General features: G+C 38.8%; 1 protein-coding gene, 2 long non-coding RNA genes and 4 other non-coding genes across 7 annotated transcripts; 4 read left to right on the forward strand and 3 right to left on the reverse strand.

Moving 5' to 3' along the window:
- Positions 1 to 1864: 1864 nt before the first annotated feature.
- On the forward strand, positions 1865 to 10288 carry LOC110063782 (metabotropic glutamate receptor 3-like). Its single transcript, XM_020770779.2, has 4 exons — positions 1865 to 2503; positions 6091 to 7179; positions 7718 to 8149; positions 8818 to 10288. The coding sequence occupies exons 1-4, from the start codon at positions 2023 to 2025 to the stop codon at positions 10113 to 10115; spliced, it is 3300 nt and encodes a 1099-aa protein (XP_020626438.2). The 5' UTR covers positions 1865 to 2022; the 3' UTR covers positions 10116 to 10288.
- Positions 10096 to 10929, reverse strand: LOC149116133 (uncharacterized). Its single transcript, XR_016205335.1, has 2 exons — positions 10519 to 10929; positions 10096 to 10413 (listed from the first exon to the last, which is right to left on the reverse strand). It is a non-coding gene; the product is annotated as an uncharacterized LOC149116133 (long non-coding RNA).
- A 1355-nt stretch (positions 10930 to 12284) lies between these two features.
- LOC149116134 (U1 spliceosomal RNA) lies at positions 12285 to 12453 on the reverse strand. Its single transcript, XR_016205786.1, has one exon. It is a non-coding gene; the product is annotated as a U1 spliceosomal RNA (small nuclear RNA).
- Positions 12454 to 15813: 3360 nt separating this feature from the next.
- On the forward strand, positions 15814 to 15980 carry LOC149116135 (U1 spliceosomal RNA). Its single transcript, XR_016205800.1, has one exon. It is a non-coding gene; the product is annotated as a U1 spliceosomal RNA (small nuclear RNA).
- A 3383-nt stretch (positions 15981 to 19363) lies between these two features.
- LOC149116136 (uncharacterized) lies at positions 19364 to 26541 on the forward strand. The gene is made up of 2 exons (XR_016205334.1): positions 19364 to 19528; positions 25245 to 26541. It is a non-coding gene; the product is annotated as an uncharacterized LOC149116136 (long non-coding RNA).
- LOC149116137 (U1 spliceosomal RNA) lies at positions 21743 to 21902 on the forward strand. The gene has a single exon (XR_016205785.1). It is a non-coding gene; the product is annotated as a U1 spliceosomal RNA (small nuclear RNA).
- On the reverse strand, positions 24288 to 24454 carry LOC149116138 (U1 spliceosomal RNA). Its single transcript, XR_016205801.1, has one exon. It is a non-coding gene; the product is annotated as a U1 spliceosomal RNA (small nuclear RNA).
- Positions 26542 to 26814: the final 273 nt, after the last annotated feature.

Consider the following 26814-nt stretch of genomic DNA (forward strand, 5'->3'; position numbering starts at 1 on the left):
GGAGCAAGTTGGTTATGGTATAAATTTTTGCTTGTTACACCATATTTAACACGTTTCGTTTAATACGTAAAGTGCCATGCGTCAGCTATAGACTCAAGGTGGTATATTGTTTATCGATATTGACGCTAGCTCTTCCTTTCACTGTTCTGTGTTTGTTTACCAGTGACACTACACTAGATTAAGGTCATTCCTCACATTTGCATTGCGCATCCTTACTGCGCATAATTTATGGCGTCATTAGCGCGCTCGTGCACGCGCATATTGAAAACATGACGGATTTGCCTTGATGTTGAGCTCTGTCAGTTGAAAAATGGCTTTAGCTCACCAACGAGCACGGGCACCCCAATTTTTTTCCAGTCATTGTAATCAACTAATCATAAGCTTTGCGTGAGAAAAGACTGATCTAATTTCTATTGCTGAAAATTGAATAAATAAGAAAAATAGCAGATACACTGTGGTCTTCTATTTTGCAGTCGGTAACCACGTCAAGAAATTTGGTTCAAATTTTTAATCAAGGATTTAACTTTCTGCCTGAATCAAACTTAAAATGTTTATTTGTGTCCGACACAATGTATTGACTTTGGTTATTGCGTGTTCTTATGAGTCTGGGTTCACAAAGATTTTACAATTACTGGGAATGCGTTCTTATAAAAAGCATTAAATAATGCCAAAATGGGGTATTTTCAATGCCTCACTGCCCCTTAATGAGCATGGGCACCCCTCTTTTTTATTTCAAAATTGAAGTTATCATATAACAAATATTCAGTGGACAAAGTTTGAACAAAAATCTATTGTCACTTTTATTTCAGAGGAATTACCTTGATACGTACGCGACAAGTGCCATGCGTCAGCTATTGGCTCAAGGTAGTATATTGTTTATAGATCTCGACGTTGGCCCCTCCTTTCACCGTTCTGTGTTTATTTACCAGTGACACTTCACTAGATTAAAGTAATTATTTGTCGTTTTCATGCTTGCGTTCCACGCTATAAAACATATGTTACGAAATTTGAGAAGCCGACCTTACATCTCTTAACCGTTGGCGGAGGAAAAAATTTTACTACTCGTTACAGTATCACCCATTACCACTAACATTATCAGAATGCGAGGACGATGAACGAGTAGGGACTATTATAGGGGATGGCACATCTAATAAAAACCGAAACCGCCCTACTAGTAGAACGATTATCAACGTAACGGATCTTTTCACAGTTCGTAACAAATTCTTTACGATATTTTAGCTTAGTAATCATATTTTTTCACAAAGGCTACAAGATCTTAGACAGAACACTGAAATTGCTTCTAACTCCATTCAGGTACCAGCCAACAGATTTTTTGACGTCTTATGGGCTGTTCACAAACACAAAGATTGCTCGAGATGTTTATAACAAGGCGTTAAAGTACAAGTTTTGAGGGTTTTCTTTTGAGCTAAATTGATGATTTCCCGCATCTGCGCAATAATTTCTTAACCGTAAACCGCCAGATAAATTCGAATGTACCCGTAAACCGGCACTGAAAATTGGCGTAAAACCGCCAAACCGCCGGAGAAAAATAGCCTTTAGGAGAGGGACTCTGGAGAAAAATATTCCAACTTTCTTGGTGCCTCCCCTAGAAGCTCCTAGAGCTTCTTGCTGACGACATTTTTAAAAACGAGCAGCACTGAAGAAAAGACATGCAGCAGGCTTAAACGAGTCCAACGCGCAAGCGCATATCCCACGCGCAGCAGGTGATGTGGTTTAATTATAGCGAAAAGACCACACCAACGTTCATGATATCTCTTTTCAGTTTTCTCATGCCATGTCATAAACAAACAAAAACTAGAGGTGTCAGAAGACACTCCCATCGATTACTTGATGATTTGTCAATTTCTTCACCAGCAGATTCTCACCAGATTCTCGCTACTATCAAACTAGAACTTCATGTTACGCGCGCGGCGCACGGGGAAAACTCCAGCCGGGACTGGCGCATTTGAACTTGAACTATAAAGTGCTTTTTTTCTTCGCAGAATCTTCCTCTAATCAGTGATGAAGTTATACATCGTGTACTCCTTTCTCGTTGTCGTCTCTGCTACTCGGCGTTCGAAGTATCGAACAGGACTTGTCACTGCGGGCGATGTTGTCATTGGTGGACTAATTCCTGTTCATTTTTCGCCAAATTTTGCGCCCCATCCTGGGAATTCTTCCTGTCGCGGCGACTTCCATTTGCGGGGATTCAAAGGGGTAGAGGCCATGTTGTATGCGGTGGAACTTATAAACAACGACACCGCATTGCTTCCCAACGTGACCCTCGGCGTTGATATAAAAGATACATGTGGCAGTGTCGACTATGCTATCATGGAGACTTTAAACTTTGACTTTATTAGGAGCGCATACGTCGCCTCCGAATCAGTAGACTGCATGGAAACATCCGCCGGGGACAAGAAAATATTACATCAAAGTCAAATCAAGAACGGACCAGACTTGCACTCACAATCTTCAACACCGAGAGGAGATAGCAATGTGTTAGGTATGTTTAATGAATGTAGCTTAAAATCTCTTGAACAAAGAATATTTCGGTCCTCCAGGTCGCATTGATTGGGATTCTGTTATTCTGAGCGAGACATTCAGTATCATATTGTTGCAAGCATTTTAATCCTATGTCAATTCATTTGTTGCTCTCGGTTTGGCTATTTTCTCCACAGCTCAAGTTCAATTCACTGTTTTTTTAGTTAAGCGTCGCAAACGGCAGTACTTATGTCAACCATTCGGACTATTTGCTTTATATTCACGTTAAATAGCAGGTTTTGTCGAGTTCAGTAGTTTCAGCACTATTAAAGGCCGCCTAAATGTTCTTTGCTTTAACTGCAACACAGCTAAAGCATAATGCTTTTAGGAAATATCCAACGAGACGTTTCCGGTAGCCATTTATGCTATTTCACGTTTTCCGTGCGAAAAAAACCAAAAACAATATTTCCAAAGTTGTGTACACAAACACGGTTTCTAGTTCCACTCGGCTTAATTCAGGAGCTATATGTCTTTCGTAGCAAGGATCATATTTGCCAAATTCTAGATAACGCTAAATTCTGTCGCTTGAAATCAGATTGGCAATCAGCGAAACAAAAATGGTCGACGGAGAGCACCCTTTTCTTCGTCGGCGTGCGGAGCGAGCCGTCAGCTTTGACATAAAAAAGCTGACTTTATCTACTTTACTTATTTCTTCATATCATTGCAGTTTTATCCGAAGAATACAGACCAATACAGCCTAGTATCGAGCCTTTAATTTTGTAATAAAGGAAAGCTTTTCAGTTTTCATTCACCACGAACCTCTTTAAGACGGAAAAGTTTTTTTACCGCAACTCGATACTCACCGCAAAGACACACTACATAAATTACGTCAAATTTTAGTTTTTAAGCGTGGTCCAATATTAACGTGGATTTCCCGGCCAAGCTTACAGCTTCCTTAATTATATTATCTTCGCCAACTCCACCTACGGTTGGAAAAATTTATTATGGCAGAATGACAACGCTTTTAAACTGTCCAGGTTTCAATGTCATTTCGTGGGATGGTTTGTTATTCAAAACAGATTTAATTTAAACTTTTTTGCCGCAGTGAAAATGTTACTTCCGTCGCCGATTTAATATTGATATCATAGTTAGGGGGTGAACACTGTGCCTTCAAACGGTTTCTTCGCGTAAATCTTCGCAGTAGATACGAGAAAAGTCTGCCCAGCTTTTAAAGGCGTCGTATAAAATGAAACTTCTTCTGCTCCAGAAATAAATATCTATTTAAGTCTCTTGTTGATATTTTTAGAACCAATAAAATAATTTTTCCGTAGAAGAAAGTAAAACTTTTGTTTATAAATTAATTTAAATCTCTTGAATTTTACAGCTTAACATTTTTAAAGTGATCTTAAAAATTTCGTTGTTTTCACGCGTATGTTTTCACTCGTACTTCTCGCTAACAACAACCTGTGTAAACACAGAGAATTTAACATGTCTTCACGACACTTTAGCAATCATGCATGCAATACAAAAAGATCCTCTACCTTCTCATCATAGCTATGAAGGCAAAGAAATCAAAGTACCCAGGAAAACTTTTCGTTTTTTGGGCTGAATCGTGAGCCCGAATGAAAGTTCTCGAAATTTATTTCAAGATTCACGCGCGCCGTATTTCAAACCAACCGAAACAGGTTTCAATTGTGGCCTTCAAATACTCTGTATGCCTTTGTTTAAACACCACCAGCGCGCTTAAAAAATTCAGACCAGTGGTAAATGCCTGTTTTTGCTTTGAACTGAATCAATTTTTTTTTCTGTCTATGGAAAGACATTTAAAACTTAGTTAAAATACAAGCAATTAAGCGATTGACAGACATGCGGTCGCCTTAATTTTCTTTTAAAAAGAAATGCTCCATAAGCAGCTGTGGCTGTTAAAGACTTAATTTCCTTCAGGTTTTAAATGAAAAAATGAAAACTCGTGTCCTATGTTGAACTGATCCGTGAAAATAAAATGCGAGAAATCGTTTTTCAAAGGATAAATTCATCGAAGGAAAATATTTAACAACCTTATCGCGCGAAAAACATAATATTTCAGTCATTAGTTAGACCGATTTTTTAGAGCTGCAAAGCAAATATTTTAAAGCAAAGCATCATTTTAACTAGGCTAGCTATAGTTCTCGCGTATGGAGTGCATGAGGACATCTGAAAGGAAAAGAATTGGAGGAACATTGACCCGTAGATATGAAAATAACCAGGAAGTAATAACTGCTATATCGACTGCCTCACGGGTCACAGTCGAAGTAAGAGGAATTATTCCAAATTCAAACTTCCACAGACGCCTGATCTTTACAGCTCATTAAAGAGCAATCATTCATGTTCCGGCTGCTTTAGGCGTCGAAGGAACTAAACAAAGAATACGATTGTCATGTCGACTGAAGTCTGTGTCAGTTCCTCTTGAATTAAAGGCCACATTGTCAGAAAAACAATCAATATTATTGCATTGTTATGTAGATATTTGCAGCCTTGAAGTTGTATTCCAGAATATCAGCTCTGCGTAGTATATATCAATACTAAAGGACCCTGAAGTTCTTAGTAACAAACTGAGAGATTTTAATCGAAGACAATCGATGTAAAACGCTATACGGAATACTCTAGGCAGTGTTCTAATCTCTTGGACAAGTCAATTTAATAGAGCGCTCTTTTGCTGAGCTCTAGTGTATCAAACTCTTTTTCCATCAACAAAAATCCTGTTTTATTAACGACCACTCCGCGACTGAGTCATGCAGTTGAATTGACGGATATATAAGAAATGAAATGATTGAGAGGGTTTTTACAGCGAGTTAATTCGCATCATCTGCCTGTCAAGTGAGCGAGACCTTCCCTTGACCTTAAGGTGGTTCAAAACAGTTTCCAACACCTTCCAAGACTTAGATTTTGATGGATCATCGTAACCGTCACTCTTTATCAATGAATTGATGCTGCAACGATAAAAAAAAAATTGTCCAATCATTGGTGAACACGATATTACCATTTTCGTGACACAATAGGTTACCATAGCAACATTATGAACTGCTAAAAACACCCTTATTTATAGCTTTAGGGACTTATAATTCAAAAACGACAGGGTGAAATTTTTTTGTATTATCAAATTTTGATAAGCAAGATAAGAGGCAACGTTTGGCGAAGTTTTAAAAAGATCTCTACGTGGGGTTCCTAACATTTTAAACATTAGGCGACGTAAAGGAAGCGTACCCTACGTAACAGAGATTCCCTTGCTTTTCAGAAAAAAAAAGCAGAAAAAAAAGTGAATCTCTGTCTCACAGGGTAACGAAACCCTGACCAGGTTAAATTGATAAGACCGCGCAAGAGTCCTGAAAACACTCACCAAAAACTAGTCTCGTTGTCATTCGCTCTTGTTTTCCAGCGTTTGGCTCCAGTTCGGGCTTGCATATTTTTGCTTTAAACTCTATTGGCAAAATATAATAACTTGGAATTCTCGCCGAGAAATTCAATACAAGAAAATTGTTTAAAAGCACGAAATGAAATAATCTTTCTTCTTTTTGTAGTTGGTGTATCTTACAGTTCTTTATCAAAGACAAATCTTTTTCTCCATTTTAGATTGTTGTTCAAGTAAATCTCGTACAGCAGCCATCGTTGGAGCAGCCTTCAGTGGCGTTTCCATGGCAACAGCAAGTCTTACAGGCCTTTTCCACGTGCCGGTGATTAGTTATGCTTCGACGAGTCGTCTCCTTAGCGACAGGTCTCGGTTCCTTTACTTCTACCGCACAGTTCCTTCGGACAACCTCCAGGCGCAGGCAGTGACAGATCTGCTTGTGGCATTAAAGTGGCACTTGGTCGTTGTACTGGCCTCTGATAACGAATACGGTAGATCGGGAATAACCGCCTTGAAACAAATAATTCAGAATCACTCAACGCGACAGATATGTGTCGTGGTCGACGAGCTATTCTCACGAAAAGGAGGTAGGGAGGAAATGGACACTATCCTCCAGAAAATCAAACAGTTTTCCCAAGCGAGGGTGATAATCTTGTACGCCGAATTTCCGGACGCGGTGTACTTTTTCAACGAAGCAAAAAAGGAGTCTCTGACGAATTACATGTTTATTGCGTCAGACAGCTGGGTTGGGTCTACAGAGGTCGTCCAAGGTGCCGGTGACGTTTTTCACTCAATTATTGGATTAAGACCCCCAATTATCTCCATGCCAACGTTTGATTCCTATTCCATGGAGAGCCTCCTCAAAAACAACAGCGTCAATCCATGGGCACATGAGTGCAAAAAGACCTTAAATTGCGACGAAGGGAATGTTTCGCAGTGTTACTCAGGGGTACACCACGATGGTTATGTCCCGTATGTCATAGATGCGGTATTTTCAGTAGCGCATGCGCTTCATGCAATGCTGAACTGCAGCGCAAGCGCCTGCGCAAAGAAATGGAGCGACGTTGACATCAGGGATCTTTCGAAGTTTATTAAAAATGTGTCTTTTCTCGGGTATTCGCGACAGGACTTTTTCTTCAACGAAGAGGGCAGCACAAGAGGACAATATGATATTTATTACCTGCGCAAAGGAAACTTGAGATATGCCAAAGTGGGTTCGTGGAATGAATCTTCTCTCAACTTGTCAGGGATTTCAGAGCACGGAACCAGTTTTGAAATTCCAGGCTCGATTTGCAGTAATGATTGCAAGAAAGGTATGGTTTTAACTTCATTTCTGCAGAATAATCTAGAAGCCATAGTCACTTTAACCATTAACTGGTTAATGGTTGGTAATTGCTTGGTTAGACCACGTGGCAACAGACTAATCCCCACTTTGTTTTTCGTTAGGTCAATGAAGGCTATCAAGCCGGACTATGATAGATCATAGTCCCTTGATGTTTAACATGGCCTAAAATCAAAATAATATTTTATTGCTTTTTTGGCTTGATGCCAATAATTTCCGAAAACTAAATTTGACTGTTGGCTAGCCGATTTCTCAAATGATCATGAAATTCTATTTGTGCTTGCACAAGTCTTACTGAATTTTCTGGTGGAAAACGAAAAGTGAGAGCGCCCGCACGCTTTCTGTACGTTTATATTCAACTTCAGCTCTTCGGGTATAGCTAGACCAATTGATGATGTTTATATTTTTGCTAGCTACATCCATTTTCCTAAAGCTTGGCAATTAAAATAGCGCTCATTTAAAAAAAAATTACAATACAAAACAATTTTACCTGTGTTTTTAATTTCTAGGCGAGTATAAGATTCCAAAATCACAGTTCCCAGAATGCTGCTGGGACTGCACAAAGTGTGGCGGGAAATCCTTCGCCAACACGTCACACGTGACCCAGTGCACTGACTGCCCAACAGGAACATGGCCCACCGCTGACCACTCAGGATGCAGTCCCATCGAAGCGAGTTACCTCCATTGGAGCGAGAGCTGGGCTGTTGTGATTGTCTTTCTATCATCATTTGGTTTTGCTATGGTTGTCTGCACCGGCGTCATCTTTATTAAATTTCGAGGAACAGCGATTGTCCGGGCTGCTAGCAGACAACTATGTTACTTTCTTCTTCTGGGAATTGCCATGTTTTATGTTACACCCCTTCCGTATATTGCCAAGCCTTCTGCAGCCTCTTGTAAACTTCTTCCCTTCATGTTTGGACTCTGCTTTGTGTTGGTGGTTGGTAAGTACATCAACGTCTTAATTTTAGCTTTCGTCTCCGGCGGACAAAAATAAACATCATTGACGCTAATTGTACCTTTAATGCTCGTGAAAAAATTTTAAAATCCTAAAACTCTAGTGCAGGAGATAGAGATTATAAATAGACTTTTGTTTGACGGTTAACCTGTTTTTGTACGCTTTCACGTCGGCCATTGTTTTTTCATTATGTAGTATTGATAGGTTTTCTATCAAGCCAGCCAAATACAATACAGAGGTATTTAAATTGCTGAATCAGCTCCTTAATAAGGACAGATCAAAAGCATTTTTATTGTAAAATATCGTCAACATCATCTTTGGGAAGAGCTTAAAACGTGGTAAGTAGCACTGAATCCGCATCTAAAAATACAATGCTCCACTAGGAATGTGTCAAGAAGGCCCGGACTCTGATACAGTGAAGGGCGGTTTTCTTGTGTAATGCATAACCAACAAAAATGGTATCATCTTGTAGAGCAATCCTAGGGCCATCTAATCAATGTAAATTTAATTCGCTGTTCCCTAACAAAAACCCAGGGGAGAGGTTCCATCCGTCTGTTGCCCCCCCCCCCCCTCCCCCCCTCTTGCACCACGATGGGAGTATGAGTTAGCTTGTGCGTTTGAGGGTTAATAAAACTTATTTTAAAACTTTTTCAGGCAGTATCCTCATCAGAACAAATCGAGTATCCAGGATTTTCAACGAAAAGCTTCTCCGAACAGGGACCATCAATTGCCTTGACAACCACTGGCAGCTGTTAATACTAGCAAGTCTGCTGACCACCGAGCTCGCGCTTTCGGTTGTATGGGTGTTTGGTTCTTCGACTCCAGTCTTCCCGGAAGTCATTTATTCTCAAACTGCCAAGGAAGCCTCGCTTGTGTGCAATCTTGGTGGAAGTCAAATCGGATTTTCTTTGTGGCTCATTTACAACGCAGGTCTAGTCGTTGTGTGTACGTATCAAGCTTTCCTCGTGCGTAAGGTTCCACAGAATTATAACGAGTCAAGACTAATCGCATTTAACATGACCACCATATGTATCACCGTTCTTGTCTATATACCATCTTACATGGGTACGTCCGCTTGGTATCGGACAGTCATCTCAAGTTTTATGTTCATTTTTCTTGGCACGCTAACCTGGGCTAGCATCTTCGCACCAAAAATTTATATCATTCTATTTCGACCACACAAAAACATTCCAATGCGGCCATCAGTCAGCTCAATGACACTTGGAGTCATCACGCCCTCGCCCACTGCCACACAGTCCAGCAACCTTAGCGAGCAGAGCATGCGTAATCGACAGAACTCAATAACTCCAAACGAAGACGAATCGTGGGAAGGTCTGTGGGCAAATTGCGACTCGTCACGTGATGTGAATGGAAGCGAGGCAACCAATGAGGAAGAGGAATCACAGATGTCAGAGGCTCGATTTGCCGACGCACTCGACGGCTATCCCGAGCTCGAACATAAAGAAAACACAGGAATGGAAACAAAAACTGATACTGCACCAGAACTAGAGGAAAACTGTGTTAAGATACCAAAAAAGAAAACTTCTGTAGTATACTTCGAAGACGAGGTGACTACAGAAAACGCTGAAGCTAAAGAAAAACAAGTTATCCTCAGGAAAACGTCTAGTACAAACCCGGGTGGGATATTAAGAAGGACTTGTACAGACAATTCTGAAAACCTTAGTAACGGTTTCTGCCCAAAGAAGAAAAAGACTTCACTCGTTCGCTTTCAGGACGAAGTGAATTACTCTGAAAAGGTCTCACTGCCCGCCAGCAGAGAAGAACCCCATCAAGTATCCGGCTTTGATGAACGAAAATTAAATGAAGAAACTGATAGCGTATTTGAGGGAGAAGTACAGTGTACATGTGTTAAGAGTCCTCCCGTTAAATTTCAATCAAACGGTATTACGGAGCAAGGAAGGAAAAGAAAAATTTCTGTTTTTTCATTTTAATAACAGCGTAATGAAGTTGAAATTGCTAGATCTAACTTACCTGAGTCTATATTAAAAGCCTTTATTATACAAAGAACAAATGCTCCTTTACGACTGGATAAATCGTCTTTTCCGGTCCAGTTTAGATAGAACGTGAAGAGTTGTCTTCGTTTTAATAAACTGTAATAACAACTGTCACGAAGTTTGTTTTGGCTTTTCCTCCTATCTCAACACGTCATTGTCAAACTCGCAGCAGGTGAAATAAGCTTTGCTTCATCCACTTCCTCAATTTACATTGGGAGTTAATTTCCGCTGAAAGCTAAAACAAAAGTCGTTTAATTGAAAATTTTGATTTAAGTTTAGTCATCATATGCTAGCTGTTTAATACTTGAGCAGTTTCGTGAATCAAATCCAGCAAACGTACCGCCTTACCAACCAGAAGCGCGTTTCTCGATAGCCCCGGAAACTTTTCGGGCCCGCAAAGCCATTTTTCGTTAATCTGTATCAAAAAACAGAGAAGTGTATACGCCTGAAACTTCTTGTATGTAGGGAGCCTCTGTTCGTAAACATGTGAATAAAACAGCTCTGTAATCATACAGCTTTCCGGGTGCCAAAACTCTTCAGGACCTTCGAGCAACGGGCCCTTGGTCACACATGCAGAATTAGGGAACATCCAAGTATTATTAATGCAACTTCCATCGATAAGGACACTGGTTGTTAGGAAAATGGCTCGAAGTCATGATGTCAGGTCCGTCAACCTCATTCCCAGTTCTCATGTGCTTGTTCCCTCAGTCTGACTTTAGAGGAAGAGGCCTGGAACAGATGCGGTCATGTCACCTAATTATATTAGCGCAAACACGAAAAACAGTTTGGGAGAATTGGAAAGTTCATCAGTGAACTTCACTGAAGGCTCAGGGGAGGGTTTTGAATAAGTAAAGCTAATAAAATACGATATGTCCATTTATACCACGCCATAGAAAATACAGCTAATCAGAATACAGGAAAGCCGTTGTATATTCGACGGTATCACACCTAACCTTCCCATCGTGCGACGCGCGTATGTCGCATTGATTGTGTCGCATTGATTGTCGCTCTGTCGTGCAATACCATGGATTATCCCACTTGTCACTTGTATTTTCTGTTTACAGCGCACGCATAAAATAAAAAAATCTCTGTATACTACAGATTGATTACTTTACTTATTAAAAATACATTTGCGTTATTATAACCTGCTGTGTGGGGCGTTTCATGATATTAATTTGTTTTATTTTTTCGAATACTTGATAACGTCTTGATACTTGGTATTTGAAATACCAACAACCGTACCAAATGACACTTGCTGCCTATTCGGGAATGGGGATAGAATGTATTCCTGCTAGAAAGTCGAGCTTTCTTTCATTAATAAAGTTTAAAAGTCAAATTGCCTTCTATTTCAGCTGAACAAACACAAGAACGACAGAAAATGGAATAATAAAAAATGAACTTCAATTCAGCCGTCACCCAAGACAACTGGAATTTTATTGAGATTGATTTTTAGGCTTTCTTTGCCCGTCATTGGAATCAGATCGTCGGCGGTATCTAACGATACAGAAAACTGCTGAAGAAAGCTAGGGATAAAACATTTAATTTCCAAGCACACGTTATAATGAAGAAAAATTGCTAGTTATTGTTCTGTATTTATTAATTCTAGTTATTGTAAATGGATTTCTTTGGTTTATATATCTTTGTATATCACTTCATTGCAAACAGACAAATTCATTGTGCATATTTTCTGGAATGGTTTAGAGAATAGATGATGATATTAAAATCGAGGCAGTAAATAGAAGCTACATATCCTGCAATCCCAGCTATTATACCTTAGTATAATCACTGTAAGGCAATTATATGCGGTTTCTATTCACCGGGTATCATGGCGTGAAGAATTGAAAGCAATCTGCTGTATCCTAGTGTAAATTCATTCACAAGTAATCTTAAAACCTGCCGACGCTGTAATTTTTTTGTGGCAACTGACTGATCATTGTGAATTGCAATCAGGAAAGGTTGCCACGTTTATGTTGATGATTACAGCACTCAGGCGCTCAGCAAATCGCCGATAAAGCGCCTCATGCAAGTGAAGTTATTAACCAACGATATCAAACGCATAACTTCAACTGTATTGTTACGGTTTTCTCCTGATTTGAGGGTTTTCTGTAGGGCCACAAGCGCGAACGCAGGTCAGCCCGACTAACAAAAATTGAACACCGCGCCACCCACTCGCGTGGGAAACACGCGAAGCTCAGCCTGTTTGTGCGTGGTGAGTTGGCCTCGCTCCGGGAGCACTGCCTTCTTGATCACAGTTGCTCCTGTGCATTGTAAGTATGGCACAACTCCTCAAATGTCCTACTTTTATAGCCGTGTTCAAAGCACTCTATTGTGGGATGTTCACTTGCTGTCATTAAGACCTCCCTGTTGTCCAATGGGAGGGCATTTGTAGAGCATGTCCCATTTTACGCAGGCTCAATGAGTTCGGAGGATTCGCTCACGGTGTCGAAAAGACACTCCGTTGAATATCTTTTCTTTCTTCGCTCTATCCAAAATGTCTGGTCTTTGGAGAAAATGGTGAAGTTCCCTTGAAAAAGTGCCAAGAGTACTCTTTTCTGCATCGCAAGAACCAAGAAGCCTTAATTTTCCATTTGCTCTTCCCTTTGTGGTCATGTTCAAACCAAAAAGACTAAACTAACACCTCGTATAAGTTACGCAACGTCCACTTTAGCAGCAATGTTAACATAAAACGTACTCCTGTAATAGAAATCACGATACTTCGAATTCAGCTGAGGAGGTTTCTTTCGGGTTAGCAATGTCGCAGTACCTCATAATGTTTCACACATTAAAAGTTTTGCATTGTTAAGATCGTCCTAGCTAGATACAACGTCTCCAGTTATTAAAGGTACAGACCAAAGTAATACATACGTTAGAAGTTCAAATATTATGGTGCTGCACTATTTGTTTTTCGTGCTACGAGAAAGCGACGCGATGGGACCTTTCAGGCAATACTAAGATAACATATCTCCAAAATTATCTCTTGCTAAAAAGACGATCATGCATGGCACTTAATTCAAGGGACCAATGAAAATCAAGGTTTATAAGAGGTAGTGGTGGGTTTACCGTTTCTATTTGAACAAGAGATTGTTTTATTTAGATAGAGTAGACGGGTTTAAATTTCACAATGACATAGGATAATTAGTAAAGTGCTTTTTCAGTTTTAAAGTTGATGGTTCTAGATCGAATGACGATTAAAGCTGATTGATTCTATTCCGAAGAATAATCTTTTACAGTAGGAGGTTAACGCATTCCATGTTTAACATGCTTTTTTCCACCTAATTTCATTTAGAAATCACAACGGCACATCGTTGGTAAGAAAGAAACACGCGCAGAAAGGCGACCGTGCAAAGTATTTGAAAGCACGTTAATACGCAAAGGGTAGAACACGAGGCGTTTTCTTTGCGCGCCTCGGGCGCCTTTGTGTGTTCAGTTGTCACGCGGATTAGACAGTATTAGGCCTCGTCTACTTTTTCCAAAACGATGACATCACGACAATCACGTGATTTCCCTGCCTGAGTTTTTCTCAAACACAAATCCGAAATGATCTGTGATTGTTGCGTTTTCAAATTTTTTCTGGCGTAGTGTGGGAGGAAAACATTTAGCGCCGTTTTCAAATTTCTCCCGCTTAGTGTGTCCGTTTTCAAAATGTTTCCGTTCACACTAAAACGAAAACCCGGCGTTTTCAAAGTCCTTCGGTTTGAAGAGCGTTTTCGGAAAGCTCCGTTTTCGTGACGGATTACTCTGGACCGTAGGCCTAACCGTAGAAATAAAGCTGCGTTTTTAAATTTTTACGGCGTAGCGTGGACGGGGCCTGAAACAAAACGTTTCCTCAGTTGGCAGCTTGCTCATGCATATATTTCAGTTTGTTTAACGTTTGTTTTTTCCTTTAACCGCACCGTTGCTTCCTTGCCTTCAACCACGATTCCGCACTCTGTTTCCTGAATTTGACGCAGTCACGAGAATTACGGTCTCTCTTTACTCACTGGAAGTCAAAGAAGACAGTTTTTCCAGCAGGCCACCAAACTAGACCCAATCGCTAGCTATCCGCTAAAGTGATGTGAAAAGTAACGTTGTTCTGCGTACCGCTGACCAAAAGAATCGAGGGTTCAGCGATGGACAATGATAGCAATCTTAGTTGTTTTCTTTTGTTTCAAATAGCACTTGCTGCTTGGTGCTCGAAGACGGCAGCCAAGAGCATCTGAAGGGAAACAAACTACCAAGTCTTCAAATGACTGTTGGAGATCAAACATCAGGAATTCGCATGCCTTTCCTTGTGTTACACGGCCCAAACATAGCTTTCCAGCGCGAATGCTTTGAAAAATCTCCATACCGACTACCATACATTTTCCCATTTTTTTTTCCTGAGAATTGATTACTACATCAGGACGAGAAATTCTTGTCGATATGTTTTCTGCTCTTTTTGTACCTTGTACCAAAACTGAAAAAAGATAAAATACCATTTTGAATGACTTTTTCAGTTGTGCACCTTTATTTCAATTCGCCATGAAGTTATTACATCGATTAATCTCGCCAACAGTGCAAAACTAAAATTGAAATCTAGGTTGAACGTTGACAATAAGAATATGTGTTTCTTACAGATCAGTTGGAGCGTGAATATACGGAGCCCTCTGCATTGGAGTTAGTCCCTCCAACCTCGTTAACGTGAATACCATATTCAAAAGTTGAGATGGATATCTTGGGAGAGTCGCAAAACATATGAAATGATCCGTAAGGCTGAGAAAAATAACTGTCCTTTCTTGAAATGACCCATTCTCAGTCGAAAATGTAGTTGAATAATTTACGTGCCCTAAGTTTATGTCCCGTATCTCTTTATAAGTTTCGACTTATAGTAAAGTTCAAAGCCAGGTTCCTTTTGTAAAATTTAACGAACTGCTGATCAAAATTCATAGATAGGCTGCAATTACTGACATAAAATTCTATGTCGTCTAGATTTCTCTTCCTCCTTTTTGTAAAATAAAAATTAAAAAATCGTGGTCAAAATTTGTCATTCAGGACAAATTAGTTCCAAGACCACAGATATTTGCATGTTGAATTGTTTATCTTTCTTTCTGCATTTTCTGCTGCATGTTTAATTACCAAAGTTCTCATAATCTTCGTGAACAAGAGCTGTCACTGCAAAATATTGACAGAAATTAAGTTCGAATGGTACCATGGCGTAAAGAAAGAAAATGATAAATTTTTGTTAGGGCTGTGGACTCTAAGACGAACAATATCCATGGCATCTTGAGCTATATGAATTTGCAAAAAAAACAAAAGAAAGAAAAAAGAAAAAAGAAAAAATTCACAATTCAGGCAAATACTCAAATTATGCCTCGAAACAAAAGGTATACGTTTTCTAAAAATAACTTTTAGAAAATTAAAACTAAAACACGCAAGCAGGTGGACAAAAGTCGCCCAAACACAGTTGGAATATCGAACACGTGACCAAGTGGCAACCTGCGCGCAAAATGCACATGCGCACTGTTCCCTCACGCAGCGTAACAACCCACCGGCCGAGTTTATTGGGCCATTTTGAGCAAAAAACAGGCTTTTACAAAAGCATATGGTGCCAAACGATCTCCCACAAAATTGTTGTGATTGCCAGGGTATAAAAGCCAGTGAAAAGCGCAGCATTTTCATACTTACAGGGCACTGGAGCTACTGTGATCAGGAAGGCAGTGCTCCCCGGGTACGGTCTCCACTGCACTTCACGGAGGCTGAACCCTGCGTGTTCCCCAGAATTTGGGTGCACGGTGTGCAATTTTTGTTAGTCGGGCAGACCTGCGTACGCGCTCGTTGGCCCTCCAATATGGGAGAAAAGCGAAGTCAAAATACAGTCGTTGAAGGCCTTCAAAGGCGCTTCTAAGTAGTAGTATAGCCATGAAAACAACGCGCTATGGCGAGACAATGAACGTTCTTTCGCAAGCATAACTGCATGATACTAAAGGCGAAAAAATAATCGAAATTAGTAATAATAAAAAAAAAAACTAAGGGACTTGACCCAACTTAAGCAAAACAGGCCGCTTCACAGGTTCTGCTGGTTTATGAGCCTACAAACCGAGTGAGTAAGATAAAACCACCTAGCTTCGTTTTTCTACCCATATCATCAATATTGCGGAAAAATAGACGTTTAGAAGCTGAAGACGTATGTGACTTATCCGATAAGACTTCCTCCCTCGTCAATTGGTCTGCAGTTTAGGTATCATTATCAGGATTCTCGAAACTAGGTTGTTCAAGCAACATTTCGCGCTTTGCAGTTTATTTAATAGTCGTGCCGGGCTACATATTCTGTTGAACACGTTTTATAAAACATGCGGCACAGAATCCATATGAGCAAAATTTCAACGCCAGTTAAAGGTGCCCAATTTGCCTCAAACAAGTCACCATGCTCAATGAAGTGGCTTCTTCTTCATTAAACATTAATAAGTATTCATATGCTAACGGTAAATAATCCTTCCGTTTTTGCTTGTTAAAATTAAACTCAAGTTAAAGGGAACTGTTAGCCAACACAAGCTAAGCCTTAAGAATAATGGCTTTTAATCCCCAAAATACGTTTTCATTTAACACTCCGAAGAGCACATTTATCTAGCTCAAACAGGTAATCTCGTAGCTTCCCGGTTGTTCTGTCCATCGATATTATTAACCACATTGACGTTTGTTGTTATTACGGCAAATTCGGACAACATTAAACCATAGCTAGTACGGACATCTCTACTGAGTAGTGTTTGAAACATTAAATGCAAGCAACGTACTTGATAGAGAGATAGCGAAAAAGAGAGAGAGAAAAAAAAAAAACACAATCGAATTTTGTTTTTTTAGGAAAAGGTGTTTCAACCTGGCGTTATGAGTTATCCTTTGTCTGTAGCTTACTTGTATGAATGTTTAAAGATCTCCTACTGTCGAAAAATAAAGACAAAGAATACGAATAAAAATAAATTCAGGACTCCCTTGTATCTTAAAGATCTCACGACACACGAAATATCTGTTTATATGTGCAGAACAACAAGCGATAGCAAGGAAAGAAGACCGGGTGTTTTCGGTTAAACCTCAAAATGAGCCTAATGCTAAAAAGCTGGTCGTTCTTCGGAAATTATTTCACGAAAGCGCACAGGCAACAGCTAGCTATTGAAATACACAAGTTTCAGATTTGTTAAACTTTAGTCTTACAGGAATACATCGTACGACTTCTGCGGGGATCAATTTTGTCTTAAAAATAAAGTCCTTCGTAATCTTCTCTGACCCGTTGCTATCAAAACAGAAGGAAAGCTTCATCAACTGACGGACAGCCCATACATGTTGGACGGGCCAATCAAATCGTTTGTTTTATGCACGCATAAAGCCTTATTTGGTGCTTCCAATATCCAATTACATGTGGGGTTTTAAAGATTCCAGCTACTCCGAAAACAGCCTTCACTATCATAGTCTACAGTTTCCAAAATGACGCACATTTTATTTTTCAAGTAACTAACTAAGATAAATTTCTGAATGCTTTTGATCCAGTTTATAACCATGAACGATAAACAGGGCGGTATTCTGTTAACGATTCATTCAAGGCGATCCATTTTATCAGTGATCATTATTTGAGCTCCTTATTTGCATATAAATTTCCAACGTTTAAACTTAGCTTGACAGATGCGAGGAATTGTTTATTAGAAGTCTTTTCCCTGTATATGGCAGAACATGTAGCAGAGCAGGTTGAAAATTAAACGATGCATTTCCCGATGAAAATGACAAGTTACAGACGTCTGTGTGGCAACAGAAGTATATAACGTCTGTGAAATGTTAAAATTTTAAAGTGAATCGTTTGTAGCAAATTTTGGACAGTTTCTTTTCAAACTTGGCGGAAAAAGTCAATTTTGCATGTTCTGTCTATTTATAATATCTGTTTTTAAATTGGGCGAAGTTCAAAATGCGAGACCTAAATAACGGCGTCAGCAAATGAAAGATGTAAAATGCAACTCGGTGACTTGACCCAGAGACTGGGGATTTTGATATCAACATACAATTTCTCCTTACTATGACCTTTATACAGATCATGTACTCTGCCTAGGAGAATTTTGATTACACATCTTCCTAAAGTACATATCAACTAAGTTTGTTAGTTATGAAGTTTTCAGAAGATGTAGGATATACCTATGATGTAGAAAGAAACTATCAAGAAACTTTCAAGGAAAGTCACATCCTTGAATAGATTACTCCCCGCATTCAGGCTAAAATTACAGCAGGTGCTGTCATTGTTAAAACTCTGCGATGCAAACTGTGAAATGAATTACTTCTTTAAATTAACATGATTTAATTAACACTGAAAAGATTGAAGTTGAAATTTGTTTTTCCCAGAGATCAACCAAACACTTTGAGTCCAGCTAATACATGGCATTCAAGTCAAAATTCAAACAGTGCACATCTCTTTGTTTCCTTTTTCCATTAATCATAACGAAAAAGAAATAGGAAATTACTATGTAGTGTTTTGCAAGACTCGTAGTGAGTGGAAATCATTAAAAATTTAGGCTTTAACAAGATTTTTGCCAAAACAGTTTTTAGTGACAAAACACCATTATTTCACAAAATTATCTGAATGACTTTGGTTCATCTTTATATAGATATTCTTAGTGATATAAACCCGAAACTTCAGTACTGAAAAAATCGACCCATCTTACGTATGAAGGCAAACATTACATGGTTTGTAGGTCTCAGCGATGAATCGTGGTTTCTCAGATCACTTGGCATTTCAAACTCACAAAACGTGACTGATGAACCGAACCCGTTGCTAATCCGCTTTTGAGAAAAGCAGGATTGAGAGGGGAATTCAAAGGAGTAAACTTAAATTGTACCAAAGTAAAGAGTGAAATGATAACAAAATTGCGATAAAATATGATATGCGGCAGTTACGGTGTTTCTTGTGTAGTGAAAATGCAAGATTAAAGTTTGCTGTTTTCCTTCTAGCATAACTTGTATAAAAAGCCATAGAATCCAGAAGCACTCTACAAAATACGTTGTTAGCTTACAGGTAAATAAGTGTTCGTTTCATGTTCATGAAGCCAGGCATCGACGAGAGAAATATAAATAAGTAAGATATCCATCGGTCTCCTGGGTGTGATTTCGAATTGAAGCTGACTTGAGATTTTTTCCAAGATGTTTTTACACCTCCTCGCCATAGAGACAATTGTAGCAATGCGATTGGCCAAAATGTTCCAACTGACGTCATAACCACGTGCTCTCAGTGACAACTGAAAAACAACCCTGCTATAACTCGGGCGATAAAGGAACCAGCACGCCCACACTGTTACGGATATCGCAATTATCACAATTTCTTCCAGGTCCCTCCATGAAATATCGAGATCAGTTATCTACCTGTAAGCTTATATTAGTCTTATTTAAATAGGATCGCGTGAAATCTGATATTTGCACCAAGAACCGCCATTGCACAAATAACAAATTGTATATTTAACTTTATTCCTGTTCGTAATTTTCTCACTTCGAATATTTCATAACTCTTAACCACTTTCGGAAACTTTGATAAAGCTTACAACCATGCTACAAAACCCTACTCTTCTCCTGAAATTGCATCTACGCTGAGAAGAAATTATTACCGCAAACGAAGTTAGCACCATATTTTAATTTTTAATTATTTGCTATAAACGAGGAAGTCGTCAATGCCATAAAATTGACAAAATTGATAAAATTTCTCGCAAAAAAGGCGCATAGTTTATCCCTCCAAATGTTTCCTTTTTTCCCAAAAAATAAAACGAACTTAGATGAAAAATATCTCACATTTCAGGCCTTCCGTAAAAAAATTGCGTTTAAATTATTCACAGTTAATTCAATATAATCGAATTTCAATTTTTGAAGACAATAGCCCGCCACCTGCAGAAGTAAAAACTTGTGCATCAAGGCGCTTACAAGCATAGCACGCAATTTCTGCCTCGAAGTTTACCTTTTTGGCGTTAGCTTTGACCTGTTTAGCATTTAAATTATTTACTTTTACATGTATTTTAGAAACATTGTTAGCGCAAATCAGCCCCCAGATAGCCATCAAATAAGCTGTAAAATACTGGCATCCCCAGAGAAAAGTAGTTGACGTTCCCGGTACACGATGTGAGTTAAAATGCGTTCTCGCTTTGCTTAGTTGCTGGTTATATGTTGATATTTGGGTCAGCAGTTTGCCAGGTTTTCTTCATGATTAAACATTCTACTTTTTGTAAGCAGACTCATGAACATAAGCCCGTCACCAAATTTTATCTTTTTTCTGATGGTTATGAATATATTTATCAACCAACAGATGTGTTCGTAAGACATCAGGTTTTATGTGAACTCGGCTTTGCCAAATCCTAATTCTAATGGCGTCTTTAAATTTTTGCTGAAACCTTTGACTGATTTCAGAATGAATTTCAAACAAGATAATTCTGTGAGACAAAGTGGACTTCAATATCAGATTATCAGTTCTCGAACAATTCAAAAATTTTGAAATTATGCAGTATTTACCCAGTTCCTCAGTATTTAAATGTAGTTTTAACATAAGATGGAATTTCACGACAATTCGCGGAACGAATAAAAGAGACTTTTATCCGGAACACAAGGCATGCATTTCCGTCATATCCAGTACTTACTTGCGTTTTCTATTAAAAACTCAGTGACCGTTTTGAACTCCAGCCATCTCGTTAAACCGTTTCAATTTAGCTCATAATCGAGGGAGAATCTGATAAGTTTAAAGCTTATCTCACAAATTGCCACGGAGTCTTAAATATTTCAATTTAGGAGTGAATCAAATTAATGTAAATTGATAGCAGCGTCAACGTCCGTGGAAATCTTTCATTGCTTCAACCTGCGTAAAATAATGCTTTCCTAAATTCTTCTTAGAGCTTTTAAACTTCTTAGCCACGGTTTTGAACGAAATAGATACAGATTCTTTTTTGATTTACAAAGGAAAGTGGCAGGCATTTACAAAATGCGTTCGTAAGTTCTGTTTACTTTTAGTCTAAAAAATTAAATTAACTTTTTGAGCTCACGCATGAACAATTTGATCGTGCATGTGATTGAGTTAAAGTTAAATGATGCATCTTCGGATCTGTAAATCTAATTTACCAATTTCCGTTAGCAAACAATCAAATGCATTATTACAGGTAAGGTTTTGACCCGCGTAACTTAGTTACAGGTTGACTTGAAAAACAAGGAAATTCAACCTTTTGGCGATCTATACCCCCTACTATGGAGGTCATTTCCGAGTAGAGAAAATGACAATTAGATAAATTTATTATTAGGCGTTGGCGTAAATGTATCCTAAGAGAAAAATAATGAAAATTAAAATACTTAATGTTCAGATGAGAGTCATAACGAGTTAAAGGCATCAATTTGCATCCCCTGCTGGTTTATAATTGGATGTAAGCATTGCCCTCCCGAATCAACAAAGGCTATTGATAATTACATGGCCTATAATGGAAATAGAACTGAAACGTAGACTCGGGTCTAAAACATTTTATTGGCCACACACAGCTTTGAGTGATTGTACACCGCATAGGTTGATGGTCATCCGGGGATATAAAAGCCGCGCTCTTTCCTCGCTGTTCTTCAAACTTACAGTGCACAGGAGACCCGTGATCAAGAAGGCGGGGCTCCCAAGGCGAGGTGGCGCATAGCACTCTGGGCCACTGACCCTTGCGTTCGCTCCAGGCCGAGTGAGTCGGGTGCAGAATTTTTGTTCGTAATCGGGGTTACATGCGAAGTCGCTTGTTAACCCCATCAAAAAAGGAAGAAAAACTTAAACACCAAATAGCTCTTATTGGCGAATACAGCATTACACAAGTGTTCCAATAATATGGTTTCGATAACTTTAGCTGATGATATCTTAGTTTCTTTTAGCCTCAGTGTTTTGCCTTTTGTGCTCCAAGGTTGCTCAACATCTAATTTCTCTTCATGACATTAGATCATCGTCAAGGACATATGTGAGGAGAAGACAGATCATCATCAATATCTTCTGCCAGCAGATATTCTTTTGATTCTCAGAACGGAGTGAATAAAGGGGAATTAGTATTTTTATCTCAGATTGTCTCTCAGTTAATGGTCAGAACTATCTGGTTTTGTTTCTTAACGTTTTCAAAATGTGAAGACTTGAAACCAAGTAGTTCTGACCATAGTTATATTTTCCGCTTCGAGTTGCACTTAAAGTTGCATTCTATTACAGTAGCAGTGATCCAACTGAGACATATATAAAAGAATTAATTCCCGATATAAACGTTACTCCTTAGGTATGTTTAGATCACCCCTGTTTCTGAATCCCAGGAGGGTCTACAAACAGCGAATCTTGTGACGTGGATTTGGTCACGTGGACAACCCAGGCGGGTTTTGATCACCGACGGAAACATCCACAAAACGCGCGTGTCAACATTATCCGCAGAAGAACTGGGAATCATGTCTAAAAATCACGTGAGAGGGATTTACCTGGGGATAGCGGCCCCTTGCCTTTCATACTTTCTAGATTTATGTAAATACGATTATCTTAGCGTACTACATCCGTATGTACAAAGTTCTGGGAGTTGCAAGAGATGTACTCGTTTAAGATTGATTTACCCGAAACCAATCAAGACGTTCTGTGAACGCGATTTCTTTGAAAATTTGTTGATATCTCTGAGACGTTCGGTCCATTGCTTGAACTTGAATATTCTTAATCCGTTACCTCTATTTAGACATAAACTGAAGCAATTTTCTGAAGTTTTTTTATTCATCTACATTGCGTGATTTCCATAAAATGTTTATCTCCAGCTTCTCGACAATTGAAACTGTTCTAAGACAGTAAGTGAGCTTCAGTAGCGTATAGTGTGTATTATAATACGTTATTGTCTTCATGAAACAGATGGTGGTTCTAACACATTGAAGAAAATTCTAAATATTTATGAAATTTTATATTGAAAAATAATGCCTCACCAAAATATAGATATTTAGAAAAACCGTTAACTTTCACGAAAGCAATTCCTTTGTCAGTGCTCAAATTTTGTCCTTCATGCATTAGAAGGCGTGATGCCCTGGCTTAAAAAAACCGTTAACAAATTATGCAAAGGTACCCTAGAACCAATTTAACGTTTGAGTGGTATTAAATCTACACACGGATGATGTTTTAACTCACAACAAACGAATATTAGCTAGTAAAATTCTCTTTTTCATCTGAAATGATGATTTAGAAACGACCAAAACCAATTTTTACGGCCAGTGTAAAGAAAACTGACAGCTACAGATAATCACTCAGGGCCTGAAAACAGCTTTTTACTCTTTTCTACTGAGATTAATTTAAAGCTTACTATTTTGTGATTTTAAAAGTCTTCGTGGACTTTTCCACGCCTATTTCTATTTTCTGACTATCTTTTGCCGTTGACTGGCTTTGATGAATTAAAAAAAAATACCGACAACGGTTTCTGTGAAAATGAGTAACTTGCAAAAGAGCTGTTGCTATTTTTACCATCAAATGCATCTAATGTGATAATCCTTTCTAAACAACTAACCAAAAGACTCAATTTGCTCCCAAACTGAGAAAAGAAAAAACTTTGTTTACTCTGTTATTTAGAAACATTTTAGTGCCCGCTCAGGCGAATACTATCTGCAACAGTTGTGGTCTGAATAAATTAAATCAGTGATTGACAGGAATGTGATAATTAAAAATCATTTTGTGAAAATTTCGTAAACTATTACTAAGATTTTTTTTATTTCAGTGTGCCTCTGTTAACAAGTGCTGACTTGTATTCACTGTAAAACTGTGAATACAGTATGCTACCAACTGACTTATTCTTCATTCACAGAGTGATACAAGCAATGCAGTCGTAAACTTTATAAAAGAGAAATTTGTACAATATGCGAGTAGGTAGCTGTTTTTTGGAGGAAATTGAATAAAATGGTAACGGATATGCAGAGCACATAAGCATATGAACTGGCGACATATCACTTAATCATGCATTAAACGTACGGACTTAACATTTTGCAAGAAGTCGGTTTATCCACAGGAAGGCTCCTTCTTTCGATCAGTGTCTGGCATTATGTCACGCAATCTCAAGTTATTTCGCGTTTATAGAAGTTGTCCCTGAAGGTGTTAGCTCCTTAACTTTATTGGAAGCTTCTTTCTTGGCGTTGGAGGGCCAACGAGCGCGTACGCAGGTCTGCCCGACTAACAAAAATTGCACACCGTGCACCCAAATGCTGGGGAACACGCAGGATTCAACCTCCGTGGAGTGCAATGGAGGCCGAACCCAGGGAGCACTGCCTTCCTGATCACAGTGGCTCCAGTGCCCTGTAAGTATGAAAATGCTGCGCTTTTCACTGGCTTTTATACCCTGGCAATCACAACAATTTTGTGGGAGATCGTTTGGCACCATATGCTGTCCTCGGTTTACCATGAAATGTCAATGAAATGAGCCATTGAGCGTTTGCGCCGCAAGCGAATGAACTGCGCATGTGTAATGGTTGTTCTTCATTGCCCCACCGTTATATGGTCACGTGACTGCTATGTAAAGTCAACTTCACTGTGTCTCAGCAACTGATTTATATTCTCTAAGACTCCTCGTCGTGGTTTACCAAGCGGAGATTAAAGAAATCAATGTTTCAAGAATTCAAGAGATTAAAGATGGATTGCACTATTCTCGAGAAATTTGCTTTGAACCACTGATTCTCTTCAGTCACCGGAGCAAACTGGTATTAACACCTTTGCTCTTGAGTTAGGTCTTAGGTCTCTTAGTTAAATGGACCAAACTGAAATTTCATTGAGATCAAGACTGACCATGAGTTCCTATTAGAAAATTGACACTGGAGTGTGATTTGTTCAATTTTGAGACATTCGTCCAGAAGTCAGTGTGTAAAACAACGATCAACCAACATATCATTATAACTGTAAAAGGAGCAAATCCTGCTGCATTGGAAATGAGACCTTAGCAAATTGCGTTCTCGATTGCTTTTCTTTTAGTTCCTTCGTTACGCTGTAAGGGTATAATAATAACGTTTCTAATACATCCACCAGTACTATATCAAAACATATATTAGCGCCAAGTCCATCACAGATCTAACTTTGGTTTTTCCGTCGTTTTTGTTTTACAGCTCTAAAACTATACAGAACCACACAGAAGATGGTGGAACACAACTCATTAGCAAATATATAATTCTATAATGCTTTAGTTTTCCCCACTCTCTGCTTTACGTTATCTATAATATTGTTGAGAGAAAACCCATAATGATAGCCCTTCAACATAAACCACAAAGTTGAAAGTAAATAAGATAGGCTCAACACTCCAGGGATATGAGGAGCAAAGCTTGATTTACTTTGAGTTAGGTTGTAATGAATTTGTTCGGCTCTGATATAAAGACGTTTTACACAAATGCTGTTTGGAAATCGTTTGGACTGCGAATAAGTAACTTCTCGATAACAGATGGCATAGTGCTCCACGGTATAGCTACATTTAATTTTGTTCAACAGAATTAGTCCTGATTAAAAAAGCCCTTGCTGTGATTTGGCGCAAACTTTGCATGATATTCACACTTGTTGTCAAGAAATGTCACTTAGTTCTTTGTTTAACTGAATCGCTGATATTTTAAACAGTCCTCAGCTGGATCCTGAACGGTGTAGTTGACACATTCATGATTTCTTCAAGTTTCCTCTCCTTTCATTCTAATTGCCAAAAGATGGACAAGAAAGCGGCTTTAATAAAGAAGAACTTCGATCAGATCGAAACAGACTAATTGATCGAGTGCAAACCTAGTCCAAATTAAAACTCATTCTGTGCATGGCTGAGAAGCAGACCTTGATTTCTAGCGAAATAGCACTGGCTCAGCTCTGAGAAAAAATGATGCAAGTAGAGAAAATTAAACGACCAACATGACTCTGAAGATCGGTTGTGACAATACGGATCACTAATGCTATCAGTTTCTCTCTTCATAATATCCCTGCATAACTTAAGAAACATATGTACTCTTTGTGCACTTGAAGCTATTGTCCTCTAAACAAAACACCCTGCTGATCCAAATAACATGCGCAAGATAAAATGACTGTTCCTTCTAGAATTATGCATCTTTGTGATAGAACACAGGAAAGTTAGAAACGCTTTTCCTCAGTTGCAGTTCTCCATCAATCCTCTTTAATTGTAAAGTTTTGTCTTGCATATGAAAGGCTCTTTATGAGAAAGGTGCCGTAATAGGGAAAGTCTATTTTCGTACTTCATCGATGCCTTTTTTAACGCACCGGATGAAACAAAACGAAGCTGACTTTTGTTACAGAGCTTTCGTGGTTAGAAAAATGTTTTTTTTTTTCAGTTTTCATAAAAAAGTCTTTCGAAAAGTGAACAATAATGACCAGCTGAAAATTCATCATAAGGGTGTGAATAAATTTACCTTGAATTGATGTCCTGTTAATTTATCTCGTTCAACTTAATTTTGCTACATGGACACATGACGGAGAAATTTATTTTCGTTATAGTGAACTTTCAGGGTAAAACTGCATATATCGGACAATCGGAACAACCAATCCTATTTCTGACGAAAGATGTTAAAATGAGTTTTAACCCCATTCTGACTTTTTAAACGTCCTGAAGAACAGGTAGTTATTTCATTACTCTCCTTCCAATTGTAAAACCTTCATCAAAATTTACAAACCCAAAACGGCACACATGAGTCA

The sequence above is a fragment of the Orbicella faveolata genome, unplaced genomic scaffold (assembly GCF_042242905.1).
Source record: "Orbicella faveolata isolate gen_17 unplaced genomic scaffold, um_ofav_v1 contig_12, whole genome shotgun sequence".
Lineage (NCBI taxonomy): Eukaryota > Metazoa > Cnidaria > Anthozoa > Scleractinia > Merulinidae > Orbicella > Orbicella faveolata.

What these genes read in the sequence shown, in the direction of transcription:
- LOC110063782 (XM_020770779.2), top strand. Translation starts at nt 2,023, where the DNA reads ATGAAGTTATACATCGTGTACTCCTTTCTCGTTGTCGTCTCTGCTACT. An exon ending in AGGAGATAGCAATGTGTTAG is followed by an intron (nt 2,504 to 6,090) that starts GTATGTTTAATG and finishes TCTCCATTTTAG; the next exon opens with ATTGTTGTTCAAGTAAATCT. An exon ending in CAGTAATGATTGCAAGAAAG is followed by an intron (nt 7,180 to 7,717) that starts GTATGGTTTTAA and finishes TTTAATTTCTAG; the next exon opens with GCGAGTATAAGATTCCAAAA.